The sequence below is a fragment of the Hyaena hyaena genome, unplaced genomic scaffold (genome assembly GCF_003009895.1).
Source record: "Hyaena hyaena isolate Hyena2069 unplaced genomic scaffold, ASM300989v1 scaffold_192, whole genome shotgun sequence".
NCBI lineage: Eukaryota > Metazoa > Chordata > Mammalia > Carnivora > Hyaenidae > Hyaena > Hyaena hyaena.
In genome coordinates, this window is record NW_024080825.1 from 1900395 (window position 1) to 1922223 (window position 21829).

The following is a 21829-nucleotide window of genomic DNA, read 5'->3' on the forward strand; positions in this document are numbered from 1 at the left end:
TGGAGACTTGGGCCTGCCCTCAGGCGGCGCTCATTCAACCAGCGTCAGTGCACCCCCCCCCCCCCCCCGAGGGACAGGCGCGCGGCCCCAGGAAGAGAAGTTTCTAACGTGAGCCAAGACACGTTGGCGCCACAGAGCCTATTCGCCGAAACCATCAGCACGGGGAAACAGCTGGAGCGATGTGGGTAGAAAAGACTGCGATTTCCACCTAGCCGGGGTATTTCCCACTTCTGGAAATGTGTTTCACTTCCGCGGGCAGGTCTCCTGGGTTGTAAAATACACTTCTCATTCCAGGGATTTTCCAGATGGGAAGCCTCTGTGGAGAGGCCAGAACTGGTAGGGATACAGTGCAGAAAGGTAAGGGACTCCGCATGTGGATTTGAAAGGGAGGAACAGCTGAGCCAGAAGTAGAAATGGGGTCTTCAGGAAAGGAGAGGATCTTACTGGAAAAGGACTGCGGAGGGGAGAATGGAAGCCCATGCTGGGGGATGGGGGCAGCAGACTTCTATGGCTGGACAGACTGGGGCCTCTATTGGGTGGACGCAGAGCGAAGACAGACCATGAAAGTGGCGATGGGACTGCTGAGATTACATCTGTTGCTTCCCAAGGGAGAAGGTTTCCAAAAAGAAGTTACTTCGTGACTCACTTGAGAGGATACCTGGGAATTAGGAACAGTAGCTTTGGAGGAACCGTTCCCTCAAGGATTTTACAGCAGAGGTCACATTCCTCCAGGAAGGGAAGAGAATCACAATAAGGTCCTGAGGAGTGGAGAGGGAAGCGGGCGGCCTTTGTCCACTATTGTTTTCCAGACGGTTCCCCAGGACATACTGCCCTCGGGGTCAGCTCTGTGACAGGCATTGCTGGGTGTTAGGAAACCAAGATAAAATATTAAAAAAAATTTAAAAAAAAATTTTAATGTTTTATTTCTTTCTGAGAGAGAGAGAGAGAGAGGCGGCGTGAGCAGGGGAGGGTCAGAGAGAGAGGGAGACACAGATTTCAGAAACAGTCTCCAGTCTCTGAACTAGCTGATAGCACAGAGCTCGACGCGGGGCTCAAACCCACGAACCATGAGATCATGACCTGAGCCAAAGTCGGTCGTTTAACCGACTGAGCCACCCAGGTGCGCCCCCCCCCCCAATTTTTTTAACGTTCATTTATTTTTGAGAGACTGAGACAGAGCATGAGTGGGAGGAGGGGCAGAGGGAGGGAGATAGAATCCGAAGCAGGTTCCAGGCTCCCAGGTGTCAGCACAGAGCCCCATGCAGGGCTTGAACCCATGAACTGTGAGATCATGAGTGGAGCTGAAGTTGGACGCTCAACCGATGGAGCCACTCGGGCACCCCAAGATAAATTTTGAAGAATGCAATCTCTGACCTCAAGATGCTTAAAGTCTGAAGGTGGAGATAGGCTGGTAATCAGACGATTATAATATTATGTGCTGAATGCAATAATAGTGGCGGATACAAAATTGTCAGGTACTACATCATTAGGGTTTATTCTCGATGTTAGTTGTGGTGCTGGTCTAGAGGGGGCAGAGTGCAGAAAATAGAAGGACTTGAGGTTGGATGGGAAGAAGAGGGGAGAAGGCCAGAGGCTGGCAGTACTGTGGGAACACTGAGAGAAGGTGGTGATAATGACAGGAGTGTCACTAGCAGAAGGAGGCCAACACCTCTGTCACTCGCAGGGGTCCACAGCATCCTCAGGAACGCAGCCGAGCCACTCCCTCCTAAGAAACTCCCTTCCATGCCAGGCTCTTGGGAACTGAAGTCGATGGTCACCAAATCCCGGGATTTCAGAGCAGGGACCATCTTTACAAGTTAACTAGATGAGGAAACTGAGTCACAGAAAAAGCTGGTGACTTGCCCAGAGGCTCCCCGGTTCCTCAGTGTTGGAACTGAGATGGGAATGCAGACGTCCCGACCCGGCTTCATACAGAGCGTGCACTGTTCCAGAGGCCTCTGCTGACTTTGCAGCCTACACGTTCCAGGGCCAGTCTTAGCCGGTTTCTCCTGTTACACTGTTCACTACCTATTCCCTCTGGGCTGGTCCTCAGCGATTGCTATGAAAAGCTGCTTCTCAACTTCTTAGCCTTCTTTCAGTTCCCTGTTCAGTCTATTGTAGGCCACTCCGACGGACTGAGCCCTGGCCAGGATGGGGCAGAAATATCAGCTTCCCAGTTCTCTGTGGTTTACAGAAGCCTGGATCCGGTGGTCTATTTCAGTCCTGGCCTTGACATGCTGACTCACACTTAGTTGGAGGGCCTGTATGGCTGTCTCTTCTCCCTTTTTGTTCTGCTCAACCCTTTCCTTTCTTTGGTCAGCACCTTCTCCTTTTTTTTCCTTTTTTTCTTTTTCTATTCTTGCCTTCCTGGTCTCCTTTGTAATTTGTCACTTTCTTTGTCCGCTGGTGTCTGACCTACTGCTGAATCCTCCGCTCACTCCCCTCTGTAGTGTATCCTAGTAGTTGCAATCACCCGGAACCTGGGGGTGGGCCCCTGCTCTAGGCGCTGGAGGGGGAACAAAAGAAGAATGAGCCCACAGCCTACCTGGGAGAGCCAGGGCACATGGAGTCACTCAAGAACATTTGAAAGCACTCTGTGCCTTTGAATATGGCAAATGTACATGAGAGGAAGAGCAGAGGGGCAGGTTAATGGCAGGTGGATCCTAAAATAATGCAAAAAGGCTGATGTAAAGCCACTCCCACTTGGCTGAGTCTGTGAAGTGGCAGTAAATGGAGGATCCAGCACAGAAATGTGAAATCCAACTTGTGGCCTACGACTGCCTTGCCTCGGGAGGGCTTAATGACAAACAAAAAGACTCAGGATGATCACGTATATTCAGTTTTATTTGCTTTTCTGTATCCGGCTCAAGGGTCTCTCAGACTGTCTTTTCCTTGATGGCCTCAAGTCCTACTGTGGGTCTAAGCATCATCTTGGGCAGGCCGAGCCATTCAGGAAGATGTTCAGTTGGAAGCAATGACCTGAAGGAAAAGCCAATATGCCCACAGTCAGTAACTTCTGCCCACCTCCCTGTTTTCTTCAGGGCTCCTGGTTGAGGGTAGCCCCGCATTGGGTTTCTGGGGGCAGCTGAGGGAGTGCCGGGGGTGGGGGGAGGGAGGGTAGAAGTAGGTCTCAGGACAATTAATGTTCTAGACACATACGCAGCACCTGGTGTAAAGAATAGGCCTTGAAATGGTTGTGAATCGAAGTTCATGCCAGGAGACCAGAGTGTGTTTGAAGGCTGGAGGGCCTAGGTGGGATGATGGTGAAGCTATCGCTAAGTCAGTGTAGGTCAAGTCTCACCTAACCTTCAAGCATTATCTAAGGTAGTAAAACCTCTCACTAAAGGGTAGAGCAAAGTCTCCTAATGCCCTCAGAAGGAGCTCATGGGAGAAAATGTTCGTGACTCTTCCCTTTCCCAGGAGCATGCAGTACTTTCTGAAGCTGTTTCCCTCGGCTTTGACTTAGGACAGCACTGATACGTGCCTGGTTGAGGTCTGCTGTTGTCACTATCTTACCCTAAGCAGTAAACATTTGAGGTGAAGTCTGCTGAGCGGGTATGCAGAGGGGAGCTCAGGAGAGCAGCGTTATTCAGGGAAAGCGCATCACGGGGGTGAGGGAAAGGAGTGAACGAGTGCGGTAAGGAAGAGGATGGCTTCCCTGTCCAATGGTTGCTCCCCAACCCAGCCAGTGTATGGGTCTCCAGGTGATCCTGTTTCAACCTGTCATTTGAGAGGACTCACGTTGTTTATCCAGGAGATGTATGCGGAGACGCGTGTGAAGACTGTGGGCTTCCTGGAGACATTACAGCCCAGGCTGGACACAAAGCTGGTCACTCCATGGACGGTGTACTTGCCGTTCAGCAGGCAGTGGAGAGGGCCCCCAGAATCACCCTGCAGAGGGGAGGTGGAGGGGCTGAAAACTCCATTTTTAAACCTTGGAAACTTTGCTTTTGCTCATACCCTGCTTCTGCATGTCAGGTCCTGTGCAGTTTTAAAGCTCCAATTCAGATCCCTACTTCCTTCATATCCCCACAATCCAGATGCATCTCATCTTCCTAATCCTTTCTTTTGCTGCACTTATGTCGTGTTCTGCCTTGTGTTTTGGTTTCATAATTTGTTTCTACCTGCCACACCTATCTGTGAGCTTTTTGAGACTGCTTTCTGAGACTGTCTTCCTGATATGTTTCCTCTCCACAATGCTGGCATAGAACTTTGAACATCTTAAGCTCGGTAGCTCTTATTGGTTTAAATCAAACCTGGGAGTAGGGGGAGTAGAGTGTCCTAACAATGTCTTCATCTCCAGCATTTAGGCCAGTGGTTCTAATTAGACTTCGCCTTTAGACACAGGGTAAGTAGTCAACACATTAAACTAAACCAGGGGGAAGGGGAGGGAAAATGATACATTGGGTAGTGGTTACCTGCTCAGGCTTTGAATCAGAGTAACCTGGGTTTACTTGGACACTCTCCTCCTTACCCAGCTCCCAAGATGCCAGTTTTGTAATTCCAGACAGGAACTTGAAAGATATTTCTCTGGAAAATCTGACCAGCACAAGAGGGAAGACCTAAAGCTACTGCCTTTGGAGGTCCTCCGCCTAAACCACCAGATCTTCACTAGATCACCCAACGGACCAGTTCAGCGTGGATGAATCCCACCAAAGGCTCAGAGCTACTGATCAGCTTTTTATTACTTCACTCTGAAATAAGACCAGATGGTCAAGAAGTACCAAACATCTGAAGAAAGACTCTAACATAAAAATAGAATTCAAAATGAAGAGACAAAGAAATAAACAAAAAATGAAGGCAGCCAAGAGTATGCTGGGAGAAGGAAGCAAACAATAAAAACCTATGATTGATATCACACCCATGATGCAAGAACAGCATACTGCCAACCAAAACATGCAGAAAACAAAAAGAGCCTTCGGAAATTATGAGTATGATAGTAGAAAGAAAAGCTTGGAAGGGTTGGAAGTTACGGTAGAACAAACAAACATAATATAGAGAAACTAAGAAAATAAGAGGACCATCTAAGGAGGTAAATAAGTGAATAACAGACATTCTAGAAAGACACTATAAAAATGGAGGGGAGGAAATCATCAACAAACATTTTCAGAACCAAAGTTCTGGAGTTTCTAAAATGAGAAACCCCACCAAGCCTCTTGTCATGATGAATGCAAATAAACCCATACGAAGACACAAAACACTGGGGTCACGAGAGGGTAAAATAAGTCACTTAACAAATTAGTGGAGAGCGTGGAGCTGAATCAGTGATAAAATGAGCATATATTATGCAAATTTAAAGACGGTTATTAACTTCAGGGAAAACAAAGTTCTGCAGGAAATGAAAAGTGATTTCAGAATACATCGTGGGTAAGAGTTCAGGCATTAAAAAAGAAGGAAATCGTGCCATCTGCAACAATGTGGATGGACCTCAAGGGCAGTGTGCTCAGTGAAACCAGTCAGACAGAGAAAGACACAGTATGATCTCTCATATATAAGGTGAAATCTAAACACAAAACAAAACAAGCTCATTGACACTGAGAACAGAGTGGTGGTTGCCAAAAGGGGAGGGAGAGGGAGGAGAAAAAAAACTGCTTCCCTTTCTCATGAACTTGCTGAAGGATTTGCAACATCAAATAGTGTTTAAGATGAGAAAGAGAAATACAGGAACACCAGACTAGGGACCCACAGTAAAGCATACACACGCTTATGTGTGCCAAGCATATCTCTGGAAGAATGAAGACAGCCAGGGGCAGCCGTTGACTACATGGAAATATATATAATCTCACTTAGAATGCTGCTTTTGATTACAAAGCATTCTTCCAAAATGTTCCAACTGTCAAAAAGGAGGCAGCAGGCCCAAAATAAAGTCACTTATGCTAAACTCCAAGATTTCATACCTAGCCTAATTGTAGCTTTGGTTTCTCCCAGAAATGCAATCTTTAACAAGCCAACCTGGAATTTTCAGGTCATCACTAGGAGGTAATCTGCTGATAGACCCCTTAGGAGGGCCACCTTGCCTAAAACAAGGCATTCTTTGCGACAGCTTGATGACACTGCTTTCCATTTGCTAGAGGGGATGCGATCTGACTCATGAATCATTGAGTAAAGCCACTTTGATATTTAAATTTAATCAGTTGAATTTTTGTTATTTAACAGATTTGGTGGCAGGGGCCAGACCAAAGGACACTTCTGACAGCTCTGGGGGCACCAGGAAACAGGGATGACACTCTGTGGACAATGAGTTTACTATCTTTCTCACCATTTCCAAGGGCCATGGGTAAGTCCCTTTGTCAATTCCATTAAGAATGAGCTCTCATCACATCTTTAATAATGGGCATTTCTAAGTCTTTTATCATGTACAGAGAGTTACTGTTTTACTCAGCTGATTTTACAAAAGCTTCCTGCAAATGTGTTTTGTCCTCAGAGAAATTTATGGAAAAGAATCTAACAAGTACTCTAGAATACAGGTTTCTGATAACTTTCAGATCAAGCAACTGAACTGGGTGAGAACTTCCAGAACTGGTGGGAAAAACAGATTCAAATAGGACAGATGTTAATTACATGGGCATGAGTGACTTGAGGAGGAGGGATGATTATCATTTGTATGACTTCTTGTTTAAAACACTACTGGTCCTCTAATGTTTTGCTTTTCCAGATTTTGGGAAACCTTTTTACCTTTTCTCTTAAGCTGCCAACAGTTTGGTAAGATATATATTTGTGACTAAAGATGAAACATTTACTTGTTTTTCTCCCTACCTGATCCCTCCACAATTCAAAAACTCTTGAGTAATCTTTTCATGACAATATACAGCTGACCCTTGAACAACATGGGGGTTAGGGATGCTGACTGCCCCTCCCTGTGTAGTCAGAAATCCCTGTATAACTTTTTGTTCCTACAAAATGTAACTACTAGTAGCCTACTGTTGACCAAAAGCCTTACTGATAAGAGAAACAGTCGATTAATACACATTTTGTATGTTAGATTTGTTATATATGGTACTCTTAAAGTAAGCTAGAGAAAACAAAGTGCTGTCAAGAAAATCATAAGGAAGAGAAAAAACACTGTTCCATATTTATTGAAAACAGAATCCACATATAATGGACTCACACAGTTCAAACCCATGTTGTTCCAGAGAAACTATAGTTAGTTGTTTACATAGGTTCAATGAGAATCTGATCTCCTTGTAAAAAGACACAATTAGAAACATTGGGTATATTACCAAAGCTCTGACTGGAATATCATATTTGAGAAAGTTGTGCATAGACTCAGATATGACCAGACACTTTTAAGAAACTAAGATTAACTTGGGGTATCTGGGTGGCTCAGTCAGTTAGACAGCTGGCTCTTGATCTTGGCTCAGGTCATGATCACACAGTTCATGGGAATGAGCCCTACAGCATGGGGCCTGCTTGGGATTCCCTCTCTCCCTTTCTCTCTGTCTCTCTGTCACTCTGTCTCTCTCTCTCAAAATTAAAAAGAAAGGAAAGGAAGAAAGAAAAAGGAAAGGAAAGGAAAGGAAAGGAAAGGAAAGGGGAGGGAAGGAGGGAAGGAAGGAAGGAAGGAAGGAAGGAAGGAAGGAAGGAAGGAAGAAAGAAAGAAAGAAAGAAAGAAAGAAAGAAAGAAAGAAAGAAAGAAAGAAAGAAAGGGAGAAAGAAACAATGGTTGACTTTACAGAGCCAATAAAACCTCATGGAAAAACTGACCTGGCACTTTGCTTACAAGATTCCAGCAAAGCAGTCTTAAAAAGAACTTAGGTGGTCAGTCGCTATTCTTGCTGCACATATGTAAATAATCAGGCAAAGTTTAATATGTAAACAAGTTAATTTTTCTGTAAGAAATGAAGGTAAGTGTAGAGAGAAGAAATTATGTTTACACTTTTATCTGCATTAGATTCTAATCCTGTTCATTGTCTTCCAGGTTCTACTATATACCTGCAAACTGGATCCTGAATTCTTCTAGTTTTCTAAACAATCTGGCTATGACTCTTCAAACTAACATTTCCAATTTTCTCTCACCTTTCTGATTCGGAATCAATGAGAACAAAGACTGCTCTTGAATCTCTTTGGAAGGGAGTACACCAGGTCCTCCGCACCACCCAGATGGTGGCCAGACTCCAGGGACTCTGACATGCATCTCACAGCTGACATCTGGTCCTACACAAACATTGGAGATCCTCCAATCAAAGTGATTAGAAAGAGAAGTAGCTGACATGGAGGTAGACTGCTTCCTCCCAAGATGCCAGATCAAGGCTTCATACTTTAGCTAAATATAAAACCCTTTCTTCTTCCCTTTCTTTCCTTCACTCTGGAGCTGGCCTAGAAAGATAATGCCATCATCCATATCTCCTGGGCCATGGCTAAGGAGGGCAACCTCTGGAACCTAGGACAATCTTTTATTTCAGGCTAAGAGAAGACCTAACTTATCCCTGGTTTGAATGGGTAAATGCAACAATCCCTGGAATGAATCCATTAACAGTGCTACCTTATTGAGAAGTATTTTGTGCCCCGAGAGGGGTTGTTGTCTTTGCGGTATTTATCACTCTCCTTGGGCCTATGAATGACTAGGCAGCTGGGACACAGCCAGGAAATAAATGCCTTTTAGGTTATCCAACTGTGCCCCTAGGCTTTCCACAATTGAACTAAGATACCTCATTGTACAATTTCCCTGGATTTATGTGACCAAGTTAGAGAAAGAATTGAGTTAAAAAGGAATCATCGAGTTAGATAATTGAGTTAAGAAAGGAATTATTCAGGATTTAGGATTCACTTCCTTTGGCAGGGCTACACCTCCCTGGTTAGGAATAGAGTTCTAAATGTTCATTAGAATATGATCAGAAACCTCTCTTTCACTCTTGAAGATATTGTAGAATCTGCTGCTAAAACAGTAGCTGCCCAATAAAGATCCTTAGACTCTCTAGCCAAAGTTCTTTTTTTTTTTTTTTTTTTTTTTTAGAGAGGGAGCGAGTCAAGGAGAAGGTCAGAGGGAGAAGAAAGAATCTCAAGGAGGCTTCACACTCAGCACAGAGCCCAATGCAGGGTTTAATCCCTTGACCCTCAGATCATGACCTAAGCCAAAACCAAGAGTCGGACACTCTAACTGACTGAACTAACTAACTGAACCACCCGGCTCCCCATAAGTTATTCTTGATGATAGGATAGTCCTTAATTATCTTTAGCTGAGTGAGGGGATGTCTGTACTGTGACCAATACCACCTACTGTGCTCGGATTAACGCTTCTGGGGAAATTGAAACTCAACTACATAAGATCACCAAGCAAGTCACATGGCTTAGAAGGGTGACTCTTACAACAGGGTCTTTCTTTGACTTATTTGATTTTGATTGGTTTGGATGTTGGGGACCATGGCTCCAAAATGCATTCTAAACATTGGGAATTATTCTACTTATCGTAAACATAATAGTTTCCCTGGTCCATTGTTATTCTCTCAAAAGTTTTAAATGCATGTTCACAGCCACTAACTACCAAGCAAATGATCTCCGCAAAACAGGAACACCAGAAAAGGAATGAAGAGAACGAGCAACTTTTGGGTGATTGAACTTGAAGCCGTGGGCTGTGAATGTCACAGAGATTAAGCAAAAAACCACAAGAACTGTGAATACCACACAAAGGATCAACAAAATTTCACAAAATGCTGAGAACTGCAGGGTAAAGTGCTATGAGAACTGCAGTAGCTGAGAGTAGCACTGATGCCGTAAATTTTTATCATAGCTGTCAGTTAAGTTGAGGATCTAATCAAAAGCAGGGAATCGTTAAGGAGACAGTAGATCCAAAATGGAGTCACTTATGCTAAACTCCACCAAGACTTAACACCTAACCTAACTATGGCTTCAGCGTCTTTCAGAAACATGACCTTCAGCCAGCCAACTTGGAGTTTCCTGGTCAGCAGCAGGAGGTAATCTGCTAATAGACCCCCTCTGCTTCCCTCAGGAGGACAACCTTGCCTAAAACAAGGCCTTCTTTACTAATAATTTCCTTTATTCCAGCTCCCTCTCTGCCTTTAAAAACTTTTCCTTTTCTGCAGCTTGATGGAGCTCCTTTCTGTTTGCTATATGGGGGTGCTTCCCAATTCCTGACGTTGGATAAAGCCACTTTGATCTTTAAATTTGCTCAGTTGAATTTTTGTTATTTAACAGGTACATAGTGTAAAAGGAAGAGAGACCCACATCACCCATAATGCCTGAACTGAAAAATTAAGTAAGAATACAAGGATTTATTTTTAGAGAGGTATGGAAGTAGACACCAAAAGAATCAGCTAACAAGAGTTGAAAGTGGTCCCTTCTGGGGAGGGAGATCTAGAAGAGCGGAAAGAACACAGTGATAGTTTTTTTCCATTATTAAGCTCACAGTTTGATTTGTCACTTTAAGCAATTTTATACATATAGCCTCATTAAAAATTAAAGCTCAAAAGGAAAAGACACCAAAAGTTCAAATTGGGGATAATTCTTTTAAAAAGGAACTAGCCATACCACACCCCAGCTACTGCTTAGGAAAAGAGGATGTTTTCTTTAGATTACTGCACTCAAAACAAATCAAACAAAACAACCTAAAAATCTTCCATCCCAGTTCTAATAGAGGGTTGAGAGTATTTCTGGGCTAGAGGAATGAAAGGTCATTAAATTACATATAATACTATCATCTTATGTTATACTAACATCTTATGTTAATTGACTTGAAAAGAAACAGGCTCTGGAGAGATGGAAGGTGTGGCTGAGGATCTGAGGGCAGAAGGAAGGGCTGGAAAGCAGCTCAGTGGGAATGAGTGGATCCATTCTGAGGTGAAAGGTTGGGGGACCCAGAAGTCTGAATTCCCAGAAGAAACACTCTTGGGAAACTCCAGTGGCAAGGGACCTGGAGACACAACCGCCTCAGAGAATTGTCAATTGGAGCAGCTGCAGAAGAAAAAGTACTCCGACTTTGGCTCAGGTCGTGATCTCACGGTTCATGGGTTTGAGCCCCGCGTCGGGCTCTGTGCTGACTACCAGCTTGGAGCCTGGAGCCCGTTTCAGATCCTAGATCCTAGATCTCCCTCTCTCTGTGACCTTCCCTGGCGCTCTCTCTCTCTCTCTCTCGCTCTCTCTCTCTCTCGCTCTCTCTCTCTCTCTCAGAAATAAATAAAGCATTAAAAAAAAAAGAAAAGAAAAGAAAAAGTACTCTACATTTTCAGACTTCAAGACCCTGGGAGAGCAGAGGGAAAGTGAATTAACTCAGAGAGGTTAAACCTTAAGGTAATAGGGGAAGCTGGCTGGTGAGGACCTGGGAGAGACTGCTTACCTATCCATTTCTACTTGCATGTAGGGCTCCCAGTATACACTAGGAAGGTCCTGGGCAAACTGGGATGAGTCGGTCACCTTACTTCTGTGGTTCTAGGTGCTCACCAAAAAGCTTTGATCATTTGATTCTACTGTTTCACTCAGCCTACCATCCTACAGCTGGCTTCTCTTCTACCACTTAGCTCGGACCTTACAGTTGGTCTGTAGTCTTGTCCTTCTGCTCCAGTAATGCAGGAAACCGCAGCCCTGGATTAACGCATCCCTGCAACTGGGTTTTGAGTAAAATGGACTGAATCACCTGCTCACTTAGTGATCGCGTGGTCTGCAACCCCACTCTATCAGTAACATCGTGGAGGCCACTTGTGTTGCACTCACTTTAATTAGTCCAGACCCATACAACCGTTGTACCTTCATTATCAGCATTCAATCTGACTCTTATATCATAAGTAAATAGAAAAAATAATGCAAACACCTGCCATCCTCCAGCCACCCAGCCTGCACACTCTTTCATATCCATGCACGTTTTGATGTCTCTCTTCCTGTGCTCTTGGTTCCCTTGCTCCTCCTCTGAGATCTTGTGCCGTCCATTATTTCCTCTCTCTGACTCTACAAGATCCTTTCTTCTCTGCGTATTACATTACTCAATTTTAATATACTATATTTAGCCCCTCCATGATTTGTCATCCTCCTTAAAGCTGTCAGACTCTTTTTTTTTTTTGGTCCCTGTCTTTCACCCAAGATTCTTGGAAGAGTATTTTCCATTCCTTACTATGTTTCTAGCCTCTTCATTTCTTAACTTCAATAAAACTTCTGCCCCCTCCACTCTACTGAAATTCTTGCCACAGTTACTGGTGAGCCACCAGCTGCCAAAGTAGGCACTTCAACGATCTACTGTGGCTCCTGGATGCACTGTATACTGTGTACGACACATCAGTATTTCTTGAGACTCTGGAAAGCCCTTATTACCTCTAATCCTTCTTAGGTCTTATGGGTTCTTTGCCCTCCACCTATCCCTGAAGCATTCAAGTATTCATGTTATCATAGTTTTTTCCCCTCAACTCACTGTTCTTTTCTCATTCTACAACTTTTCCCCTGCAGGATGGGGGTGGCTGGGGTGGGGGGTGGAGCTCATCTGGCTTATCTCTAGCCCAGCTCTCCCCTCAAGCTCTGTTTCTTTATATCTACTTACTTACTGATTAACTATACCTGAATGTCCCACTGGGATTTCAGACTCAACTTGTTCAAAATCAAGTTCATCATCTTCTTTCCCAAATCCTATAAACCTTCTCTCATTGGAGGCAGCAAACCCTTCCTCTGAATCACTTAAACCAATGCCTGGAAGTCACTCCAGGTCCTCCTTCTTTCTCCCTCCTTTCCACTGCCCTAGTTCAAGCCCTCAAGTTTATTGCCTAGATAATTACAGTAGTCTCCTAATCTGTCTCTTGGCTAACCTAACACTCTTCAAAGACATGCTTACCCTGTCATTAGACAATATCTCTAAAAGACAACTCTGATAATGCTGTTCTCCTTTTTACAACTCTTTAATGGTTTCGCAGTGCCTGAAAGATAAAGTTCATGTCCCTAAGCATGCGATGGAGGTTCAGGGCAGGCTGCCACCAAATGCACCACTTTGGGATATTGATTATTTTGAATTAAAGTTACTTAAGAACAGACAATGTAAGAAGGACATTCTAACCCTACTCTGTTCCTCTGAAAGCAGAAAACAAATCTCCCATGTGAAAGGTACCCTCCCTGTACTAGGAGGTAAGGAGACATCCTTCCGGCTGGAGACAGGGAATGCAGGGCCATATAACAAACCCTGTTACTTCACCCTGTTGTTTCTTCGCTAATTTACATCAAGCCCAAACTTCTTTCTCTTGTCAATTCTTCACAAGTTTGTTATTTCTTTGTCTAAAAGGTCTTTGAGTCTCATATTTTTATGAGGTTCTGCAATATGAAATTAAACTAGTTTTTCTCCTGTTAATCTGTCTTCTGTCAATTTAATTATTAGGTGAGCCAAAGAACTTAGAAGGGAGAAGGGAAAGATTTCTTCCCCCGCACACAGCACTTGAAGCGCTAAGTCCTGTGGCTCCTACTTGCCTCCAGTGTAGTCTCCTGACATTCCCTGGTATGGTAATAGTTTATTTCCAGCCCAAGCGTCAGCAAACATTTTCTGTAAAAGGCCAAATAGTACATATTTTAGGTTTTGCAGGCTATAGTCTTTGTTGCAACTATTCAACTCTATGAAAGTAGCCATAAACAATATGTAAATAAACAAGTATGGCTGTATTTATTCCAAACAAATGTGTTTTTTTTAATGAACGTTAAAACTTTGTATTTTTCATGTGTCATGGCATTATTTTTGTTAATTTATTCTCAGCCATTTAAAAATTTACAAAGCATTCTGGCATTAAGGAGTCTACTCCTGAAATCATTATTGTACTATATGCTAACTAACTTGGATGTAAATTAAAAAAAGAAATTAAAAAAAAAAAGAAATTTGACAAGAGAGTAGAAGACAAACATGAAAAAAAGCATTCTATAGAATGGTTATAGAGAAACAGGACTATAGTGAAACAGGTAGGAGATTTGGAGGCTTGTGAGCTCTGACCTCCGCTCCAGCTGTCGGGAACGCCCTGTAATTCTCTAAGTGTTCTAGATGGTTTCTGGGCCCATGCCCTCATTCATGCTCTTTCTCTTTCTCTGAACAGCTTTTCCCCTTTTTGCCTGGCTTTCTCCCATTTAACCATCAGGACTCACTACAGACGTTACTTTCTTGGGGGGAGGCAAGTCTTTTCTGACCCCAACAGGTCTAGGTAAGTGCCTATCCTTTGGGCTCCTGTATCACCCTATGCACATCTTTTTTATACATACAACTTACTCACGTTGTATTACAATGTTCTTTCCTATGTTTGCCTCTGCCATTTGTCCACTAAACACCATGTCTGAGTCATATTTGTATCCCTAACACTAAGCACAGTGCCTGGCCTTTACCAGGTAATCAAGAACATTTGTTGAACCACATTAAGGAATCTATGAGATGGTATTTTGCAGATTAATCTTGTCTAAATAGAAGGTCCTATTTATTATATATATAAATGATTATAACACTATTTTGTACACTCTCCCCTGCCAGAGTCACCTGTATATACTCCTGGGAATACTATTGAGGTAAAGGGTTGGTGGCCGAGGAGGTACAAGGAAAGCTGGGATTGATGAGAACAGAGCTTTCTCATGCCCAGTGACAACCACCACTCCGGACTGTAAGAAGTCTAGGTGACAACTTCCAAAGACCGCACACATATACCAACACACCAATGTTGGGCCACATACAAGCTTCTGAGGCCAGGGCACAGGCAAGATGAATTGTAGGATTCCTTTCGACTCTGAGATTCCTTGAGTATAGAGTTACTGGCACAGACTCATTCTCACCGAGATGCCAGAGCAGGCGTGTTCCCCCATGTGTTTACCTGACATCCGGAGCGGATCCCATCTCCTCCTGCGCACACCATGGTGTTCTTCACGGTGGAGCCCCAGTAGGAGGAGCTAGAGCAGATGGCGTAGTCCACAGTGGGCAGGTAAGCCTGCTGCAGGACCTGGGCCAGCTGCCCATTGGCTGCACAAGACACACAGCATTGGAGGTCAGCCCCCAACCCTCTGGAGTGGGGGGGGAGACCTTCCCCACCCTCCCAAACCTTCCCAAGAAAGCTGAACTCAGGGCAGCCTCCTTCCAGGGCACGCCTCATCCTCCCCTTTTCCCCGCCTTCTATGCAGGCTACGGCCCCTTCCTTCAGGGCTCATCCTTGATCACCGTTCCCAAGCTCCAACCACCAACCTCCAATCTCCTACTGCTGCTTCAAAGAAGGAAAGTGCTTTAAAGTCACCAGGATGGTCTTATCTGTTGAGAACTCCCCTGCTTTCACTCACTTTACACCGTCATCCCCACGAAGCAGAACCGGGACCACACACCCTTCTTTTCATTTCCTACGAGCTTGCTGCAGCTTTCCTTTATCTGGCTCTTTCGACTTTTCAAAGCCTTTGCACATGAATTATTTCCTTGCATCCTTACAGCAACCCTTTCATGTTATAGATCAGGAGGTTGAACCTCTATGACATTAAGTGAACTGAGAGTAGTTGCATTAAAAGCATCTCTCTCTCTCTCTCTCTCTCTCTCTCAGCTCCAGGATTTCCCAGCTGATTAGCTGCTCACAGCAAGGCCTTGTCTCTCCCCCAGAGCTCAAATACCGCCTCCTGGCTGACAGACTTCTGGGTCAGCCCCAATGTCCCTGCCCTTCACCACCTCTGCTCCTAGCCCCTCCTACCTTTCTATGTTGTCTGGATGACATTGCCTACCAGAGCTCTTCCCGTGTCGACCAGAAAGAGCTAGCTGAGGCCTCTTCTGCCTTCACTCCTCCGGCCCTACAGCCCAGCGACTATGGTGTGACGACCACCAAAGTGAGAGCCAGGTCCTGGCCCCAGCTAACTAGTTACTAGCTAGTCATATGATCTTATATAAGGCCTTTAATTTCATTGGGCCTTAGTCTCCCCATATATAATAATGAGAGGCTGGTACAAAATATTCTCTGAGGGAAGGTGTTTTGTTTGGTGTTGGTATTTTTTCAGTTATAAGAGTCTCTGACTCCCTGACTTGACTGTTCCATGGCCGGTTCTTAGCTGGATTTCATGCACCAGTTATTTGATCTCTGGTTCCTTGTCTCTGGCTATGAGCACCTGGGACTGCAGAAAAACGTGCCCAGAAGCTCAGCTATCTACTCAAGGCCCATGTGGTGGGTTTTACCACTGTAGGTGACTTACTCTTGGTCCTGCCCCAGCCTGTGATGTAGCAGGGACTGTTGTTGGGCAGGATGGTCCCCGACGGCGGCAGAGCACCCAGCTGGACATTGCTGTTGAGGGTAACCGCCTGGGCCAGGCGCAGCAGGGCGATGTCATAGCTGGAGGAGGAAACGAGCCTGCTCGGGCCTTCCCTCAGGTCAGCAGAAGGGCGGCCCTCACCAGCCTTTGCGTGCCCATAGAATTAGAAACCAACAGCTTTGAAAAAGGGCTGACTCGCTAAGCTTCCAATTCAAACACATTTGGATTGTAGGGTATTACTTGTTTAATGGCAGCACCTGCTGGTGAGGTCTTGGTGTTGCGGTCTAGCTGTGGCCTCCGCAGCTCTGGGATGGGGGAAGGGAGAGTGGGGCTTATAGCTTTCAGTTATGAACGGGGAATCAGAGAGGAACAGAGTGCTATGATCTTGGTAGTAGAGAGGAATTCTCAGAGAAGAAAGATGTACAATGCCGCATGGGTCTGAAAACTCCGCAGAAATATCCCGGTGACTTCGACCCGCTCCCCACCCCCCACACTCCAGAGAATTGACCACCATTTTGACTACCTCCTTTCCAAAAGTTTACAGCTGGGCCTCGCAGGAGTTTTCTCATATAAGATTCATTTTAAGACATTTACTTTTGCCGATGGGGTCTGTTCCATAAAATGGATAATAAATAACAATAGAAATGGAAACACGAAACTCTGCAGAGAAGGAGTGTCAGGTGACCCAATCATGCAAACCTGCTTAGATCTTCCAGAATTCTCAAACCTTCCAAAAAGCTAAATTCTCAGAGTCCTTCTGAATGAATGTAAGGGAAGCCAAGCCCCTGATGCTGGCCAGTCAGGCCTCTACCTCCCAGAGCCCTGACCCTACCCGGCAGCCACGTTATTGCTGTTCCAATATGGATGCACCACAATCTTCTGCACGTTCACACGTTGCTCTGTGCCATCGTTCTGGTTCAGGTTGTGTTCTCCAACCACCACACGGAAGGTCATTCTGCTGCTGAAGTAAGAGAAGAGAAGAAAGCCCTGAGTGACGGGGTGGGGGTGGGGAGCCTCTTTTCCCTTAGAGAAAAGTTGGGAAACCATCTCACATATTATCTTTAGGACAAGAACTCATCTTCACTGGCCCTGGCAGAGGGCAGTGGAAAGACCCTGGAAGACGAGGAAGTAACAAGCTCTCTCGTTCTCGAATTTACTAGCCTGTGGGAGTGACCAAAACCACCATCAACTTCACTGCCCCATTTTTCAAGCTAAACAGCCTAGCCTGAGTATCTCATAACCTGGGAGAGGTAGGGTGAACATAAATGAAATAATGGCTCTCAGCCCACAGAGAGGTTTTGAGGGAAGTATAAGCCAGTAGTTTAAAGCACGTTCCCTGGGCCAGCAAAGCCAGCATAACGTGGAAACTTGTGAGAAATGCAGATTAGCAGGCTTTACCCTGAACCCACCAGATCAGAAGCCTTGATCTGTGCATTCCAGGTGATTCTGATTCGTGCTGAAAGTTGACAACAATTGCTCAAGACACATAAGAAAAAAATGATTACCAGCCAGGCGTTGACCGGACACTTAAATATTCACCTACTTAATCCTCACAATAACACTGCAAAGTAGGTTTTATCACCCCATTTTAGAAATAAGAGAATGAGAGCTTAGAGAAGCTCAGGAAGTCATCCAAAGTCAGGAAGGTAGGAGAAACGGCATTTGAACCTAATCTTGCCCTGTGCCAAAGTCCGTACATTTCCTTATATTCTACCTCCATGGGCCCCCCCAATGGCCCCTTAAAGTCTTGTCCTGAGTGCTCAGAAATACATATTCCTCCCGAAAGGCCAGACTTCTCCCGTTCCAGAGGCTCAGCCAAGCTACGGTTTTGTTTTTCTCACTTGTCCACGCAGTGAGCGGCTGTCATCACCCAGTTCTGTCTGATGAGTGTCCCTCCGCAGGTGTGGTGCCAACTGCCCCCAGAGAGGTACTGGAGGGAAATCTAGAAGGGGAGGAGAGAGGGGAGGGAGAGGTTGGTGTTTCTTAAAAGGCTTTGTCCCAAACTACATATTACACTTCCTTCCATTCCTTCCATCCTTCACAACACTCTCCAACTTTGTGGGCCAGAGACGGCAAGAGGGTTTCATTTGACCTGTCAGTTGCTACTGATCGGTCGCCAGTGGCTCCTCGGAATGGCGGTGAGAAGGGGTGTGCAGACAGCCCTGGGATCAGCAGGAAAGAGGGCTCCGCTGTTGGCTGATGTTTGCTGTGTACACGGACGGGGGAGGAAAGGCACACCCACAGTGTATTTGACATCCCCACTCTGGGTTGTTGGCAAAGGGCCAAGAACCCAGGCCCTCTGACCTGCATTCCCTCTTGGAAGGAAACGAGGTTGTGGAATTGCTCCATCACCTAAGCCCACAGGCTTAGGGCTCCAGAGTGCCCTCTCCAATGTCCTCAAGACATGTCCTGTCCCTGTCCACCCCCCACCCCCTTAGGGAATACTCAGAACCACCACTGGAATATTCATTTTTATCAGCTCATGTCTTCTTCAGCACTACATGTTCCACAATTGCTCTACTTCTGAAAATTAGGATGCAAACTTCGGTGAAGCGAACTGAATGTTCATGGTAGGGATTCCTCTCAAAGTGTGGTTATTTGCCAGTTAATTTGCCGGTTTCACACATCCAGGATTGCTTAAATCAAAGCCTTGCTGCCTTGTTACGAAAGTAGAAACCCTCTAAATAGTCAAGTAAGCCACATGCTCTACTCGGGGGGCAGGGGTGTGCTTGAAGGCAGAGGCACACTGTGTGGAGCGGTGTGTGCGTGTGCGTGTGTGTCAGGGTTCAGCAGATCTGAGCTGCGGGTCTGGCACACGGTCTGGCTTGTGCCACTGGGAACAGGCATGCGGTTTGGGTTTGGGTGCGTGCCTGGGACAGTGAGTGTGGTTGGTGTTCAGATCCCCTTCCCCAAACCTTCTGGGCGCTTTTTCCACCTAAGCCTGGGCCTGTTCACCTTGTACATCTAGGATCCAGACAGCTAGAGAGCTTCTTGTGGATAAGGCTGTGCACAAACGCACGTTGTATTATATACCAGCACACACACAGCTCGTCCTATTGGAAGTCTGGGGCTGTGAAGGAGCACCCACCTGTGAGGGCCAAGAATTCCTCCCAGCTTCAGTCCCTCCAACTACCCGGGGGTTGGTTTCTGGAAAGTCCTGGGTGCTGTGTCCTTTGTAGGGCAGAAGAAAAGTGAGTGATGACTAAGCACGGGGGCAGCTCGCAGCTCGGGGTGGGGGGCAGGGTGGCGGTTATGCTTTGTCTGCGAATTCACAGTTCCTCCCCAGCAAATGAGGGGCCCAGCTGAGAGTTACGGGAGCCCTTTCTGAAAGCAGGGGAGTCAGAGTGGCTTCTGCTTCCCCCAACCCCGGGTGTCCCCAGGACTCTGGCATACTACCAAGGACCCATGTCACATCACTGGGCTAAGGCCCCAGAGGCTCCCTGTGGTCTCAGCCTAGCTTGGGGCCATCCCATGGCCCTAAGTGACCTCCCACCCCGCTACCCACACATTCAGTGCTTTGGCAGGATTCCCCAGGGGGGCAAGGACAGCAGCGCACATCCCAGCCAGACACCTGCTGAGGATGTCTTCCTGGCGATGAGGGTGGCAAGGAAGCCCAGACCCACAAAAGAGGCATCTCGGCTTTGTGGCCCAAGGCCCTGCCAACCAGAGGGTCCTGCATGGAGAGCAGCCTTCGCTCTTCCTATCCTGGATTCCAGGAGGGGAAAGTTTTTGCCAGACCCACAGGGTGTCCCATCTCGCCCGGGGATAGAGAGCGGGCCAGGACTTAAGGATAGCTTTTGACCCTGCTGTTCAAATCCTCCGCGCTAGAGCAGTCAGGCCAGAGGACCCACTTACCATAAAGGACCAGGGTGGCGAACACCAAGAAGCGTAGCATGTTGCCGGCCAGGTTGACCACTGCCCCCTTGCCATGAACCAAGCCCTCTTTATACTCCTCTTATCAGCAGCTGTCAGGGCTGCAGAGGGAAGGCCGGGGAAAATCACAGGTGACGTGGAAATACAAATGAAAAGATTTATTTTCAAGTAAACTCATTTATCTTCTTGTTGAATTTATCTATGTTGTTCAAAGACAGAACAAGGTCAGGTCAGGGCCGAATTAAGCATCTGCATCCCGTTGAAAGGCATCCAGTGAACTCTTTTTTCAGAAAAAAGAGAGGGAACCAGGGCTGGTGCTCCCCTCACAGTCTGTCACTGCCTTGCTGTCCTCAGTGACACTGTAATGCACCAGGAGGTGGAGGCAAGGGGTGGGCGTGGAGGAGGGAAGAGTAGTTAGCAATCTCCCCCTGCCCAAGGACGGAGGTGGGCTATGCCTCCGGGATGGAGGTATAAATGCAGGGAGGCTAAGCCAAGTGGGGTCAGTGGAGAGAATTCTGGTGGAGGAAGGTCCTAAGAAACGGGTTTAGGGAGACCCAGATGGAGAGCCAACCAGAGGGCTCCCAGAGACGGAGAGCGTGAGGTAGGTTAGAAGGGGGGCGCCCCCAGGAAAGGGAGATAGTCTGAGGGCTATGAGCATGGAGGGCAGAGGGAGCAGGCGAGGAATAAGCATGGCCTGCAGGAGATGAAAGGCTCTGCCCATCAAAGTCAGGAGAGGAGAAAGGAGGGGGTGCAGGGCGCCTTGAGGCGGGCAGAGGACTTTGGGTTGGGAGGCCCCGGAGCAGAGGGCCACGAGCTGGGCTGTGATTTAGGCAGAAGAAGCCAGCAAGCCTGGAGAGTGGCAGGAGAGTCATCTGGTTCACCCTGAGGGTAGGGGTGGGGGTGGGGGTTGGTGGCCTAGACAGTTTCCAGAATTCAAGATTCATGCTTACAGTTACAAGAGAGGCCTAGAGGGAGGAATTCTATATGCCATGTCATAGAGCTGTTCAGGGCCATCACATTATGGTGCTCGTGGCACCTGGAGGGCCCCCTTTCCAGTCTAGCCCCCAGGATTCCAACAAAAGTAGATGAGGAAGAGGGTGGAGCTGGGCTGGGGAATCAGGCCTCTTTGGTCATGCTCACACACACACACAAACCAGCTCTGGAGTTAAGAAACCAGCTCTACCTTCAGGATGAGGAGCCCAAGAGGAGGCCTTTAGGGCCAGCTACAGGCTACCCCTCAGCATCACATACTCCAGGGTGAGCCAATGTCACATCCACCTCCATAGCCTTGGCCTAGAGCAACGTGATCTATATTTGCATAAAAACCAGTCTTCAGGAGTACACTTAAGGCCCTAACAACCGTCACCTAATCTGCACGCTCAGCCTCATCTCCCATGCTGGTCAGACTCTATTTTCACTGTTAGGGTTAGACATAGACAGTGGCTTTGGCTTAAATTCGGAGGCCTTGTGTTTCTTCTGACCAAGCAATTCTAATTCTGGGATTGCACCCTTTTGAAAGAAACACAGGCACAAAAATAAATGTACGAGGATGTGGGTTCTGGTAGAGTTTGTCACCAAGTTGTCGCAAAACTGGGAAAAACCCAAGTATTCATTAGCAGGGAAAGGTTAAGGAAATTAGGTTTAACCAAATTATGGAGTACTCTCCAGCTTTCAAAAAGAATGAGTTGGACTTTAATGAACTGACATGAAAAGATGCCCTTGAGATCCTAAATGAAGATATCAAATGGCAGATGATATGGTACTGGTTGTGTATTTGTTATTCATAGAAAAAGGG

General features: G+C 46.3%; 1 protein-coding gene and 1 long non-coding RNA gene across 2 annotated transcripts; one reads left to right on the forward strand and one right to left on the reverse strand.

The window, feature by feature from the left end:
• The first annotated feature begins 95 nt into the window (after positions 1-95).
• On the forward strand, positions 96-8930 carry LOC120237870. The gene is made up of 3 exons (XR_005530070.1): positions 96-217; positions 6157-6277; positions 7919-8930. It is a non-coding gene; the product is annotated as an uncharacterized LOC120237870 (long non-coding RNA).
• On the reverse strand, positions 2787-20071 carry CELA1 (chymotrypsin like elastase 1). The gene is made up of 8 exons (XM_039241330.1): positions 20017-20071; positions 19250-19332; positions 18003-18103; positions 16994-17122; positions 16105-16241; positions 14760-14905; positions 3742-3891; positions 2787-2979 (listed from the first exon to the last, which is right to left on the reverse strand). Exons 1-8 carry the CDS (start codon positions 20054-20056, stop codon positions 2962-2964), a joined length of 804 nt encoding a protein of 267 aa, XP_039097261.1. The 5' UTR covers positions 20057-20071; the 3' UTR covers positions 2787-2961.
• Between the last annotated feature and the right edge of the window lie 1758 nt (positions 20072-21829).

What these genes read in the sequence shown, in the direction of transcription:
- CELA1 (XM_039241330.1), bottom strand. Translation starts at nt 20,056, where the DNA reads ATGCTACGCTTCTTGGTGTTCGCCACCCTGGTCCTTTATG. An exon ending in AGCAATAACGTGGCTGCCGG is followed by an intron (nt 16,242 to 16,993) that starts GTAGGGTCAGGG and finishes TTCCTCCTCCAG; the next exon opens with CTATGACATCGCCCTGCTGC. An exon ending in AGGCTGGGGCAGGACCAAGA is followed by an intron (nt 14,906 to 16,104) that starts GTAAGTCACCTA and finishes TGTCTTGTGCAG; the next exon opens with CCAATGGGCAGCTGGCCCAG.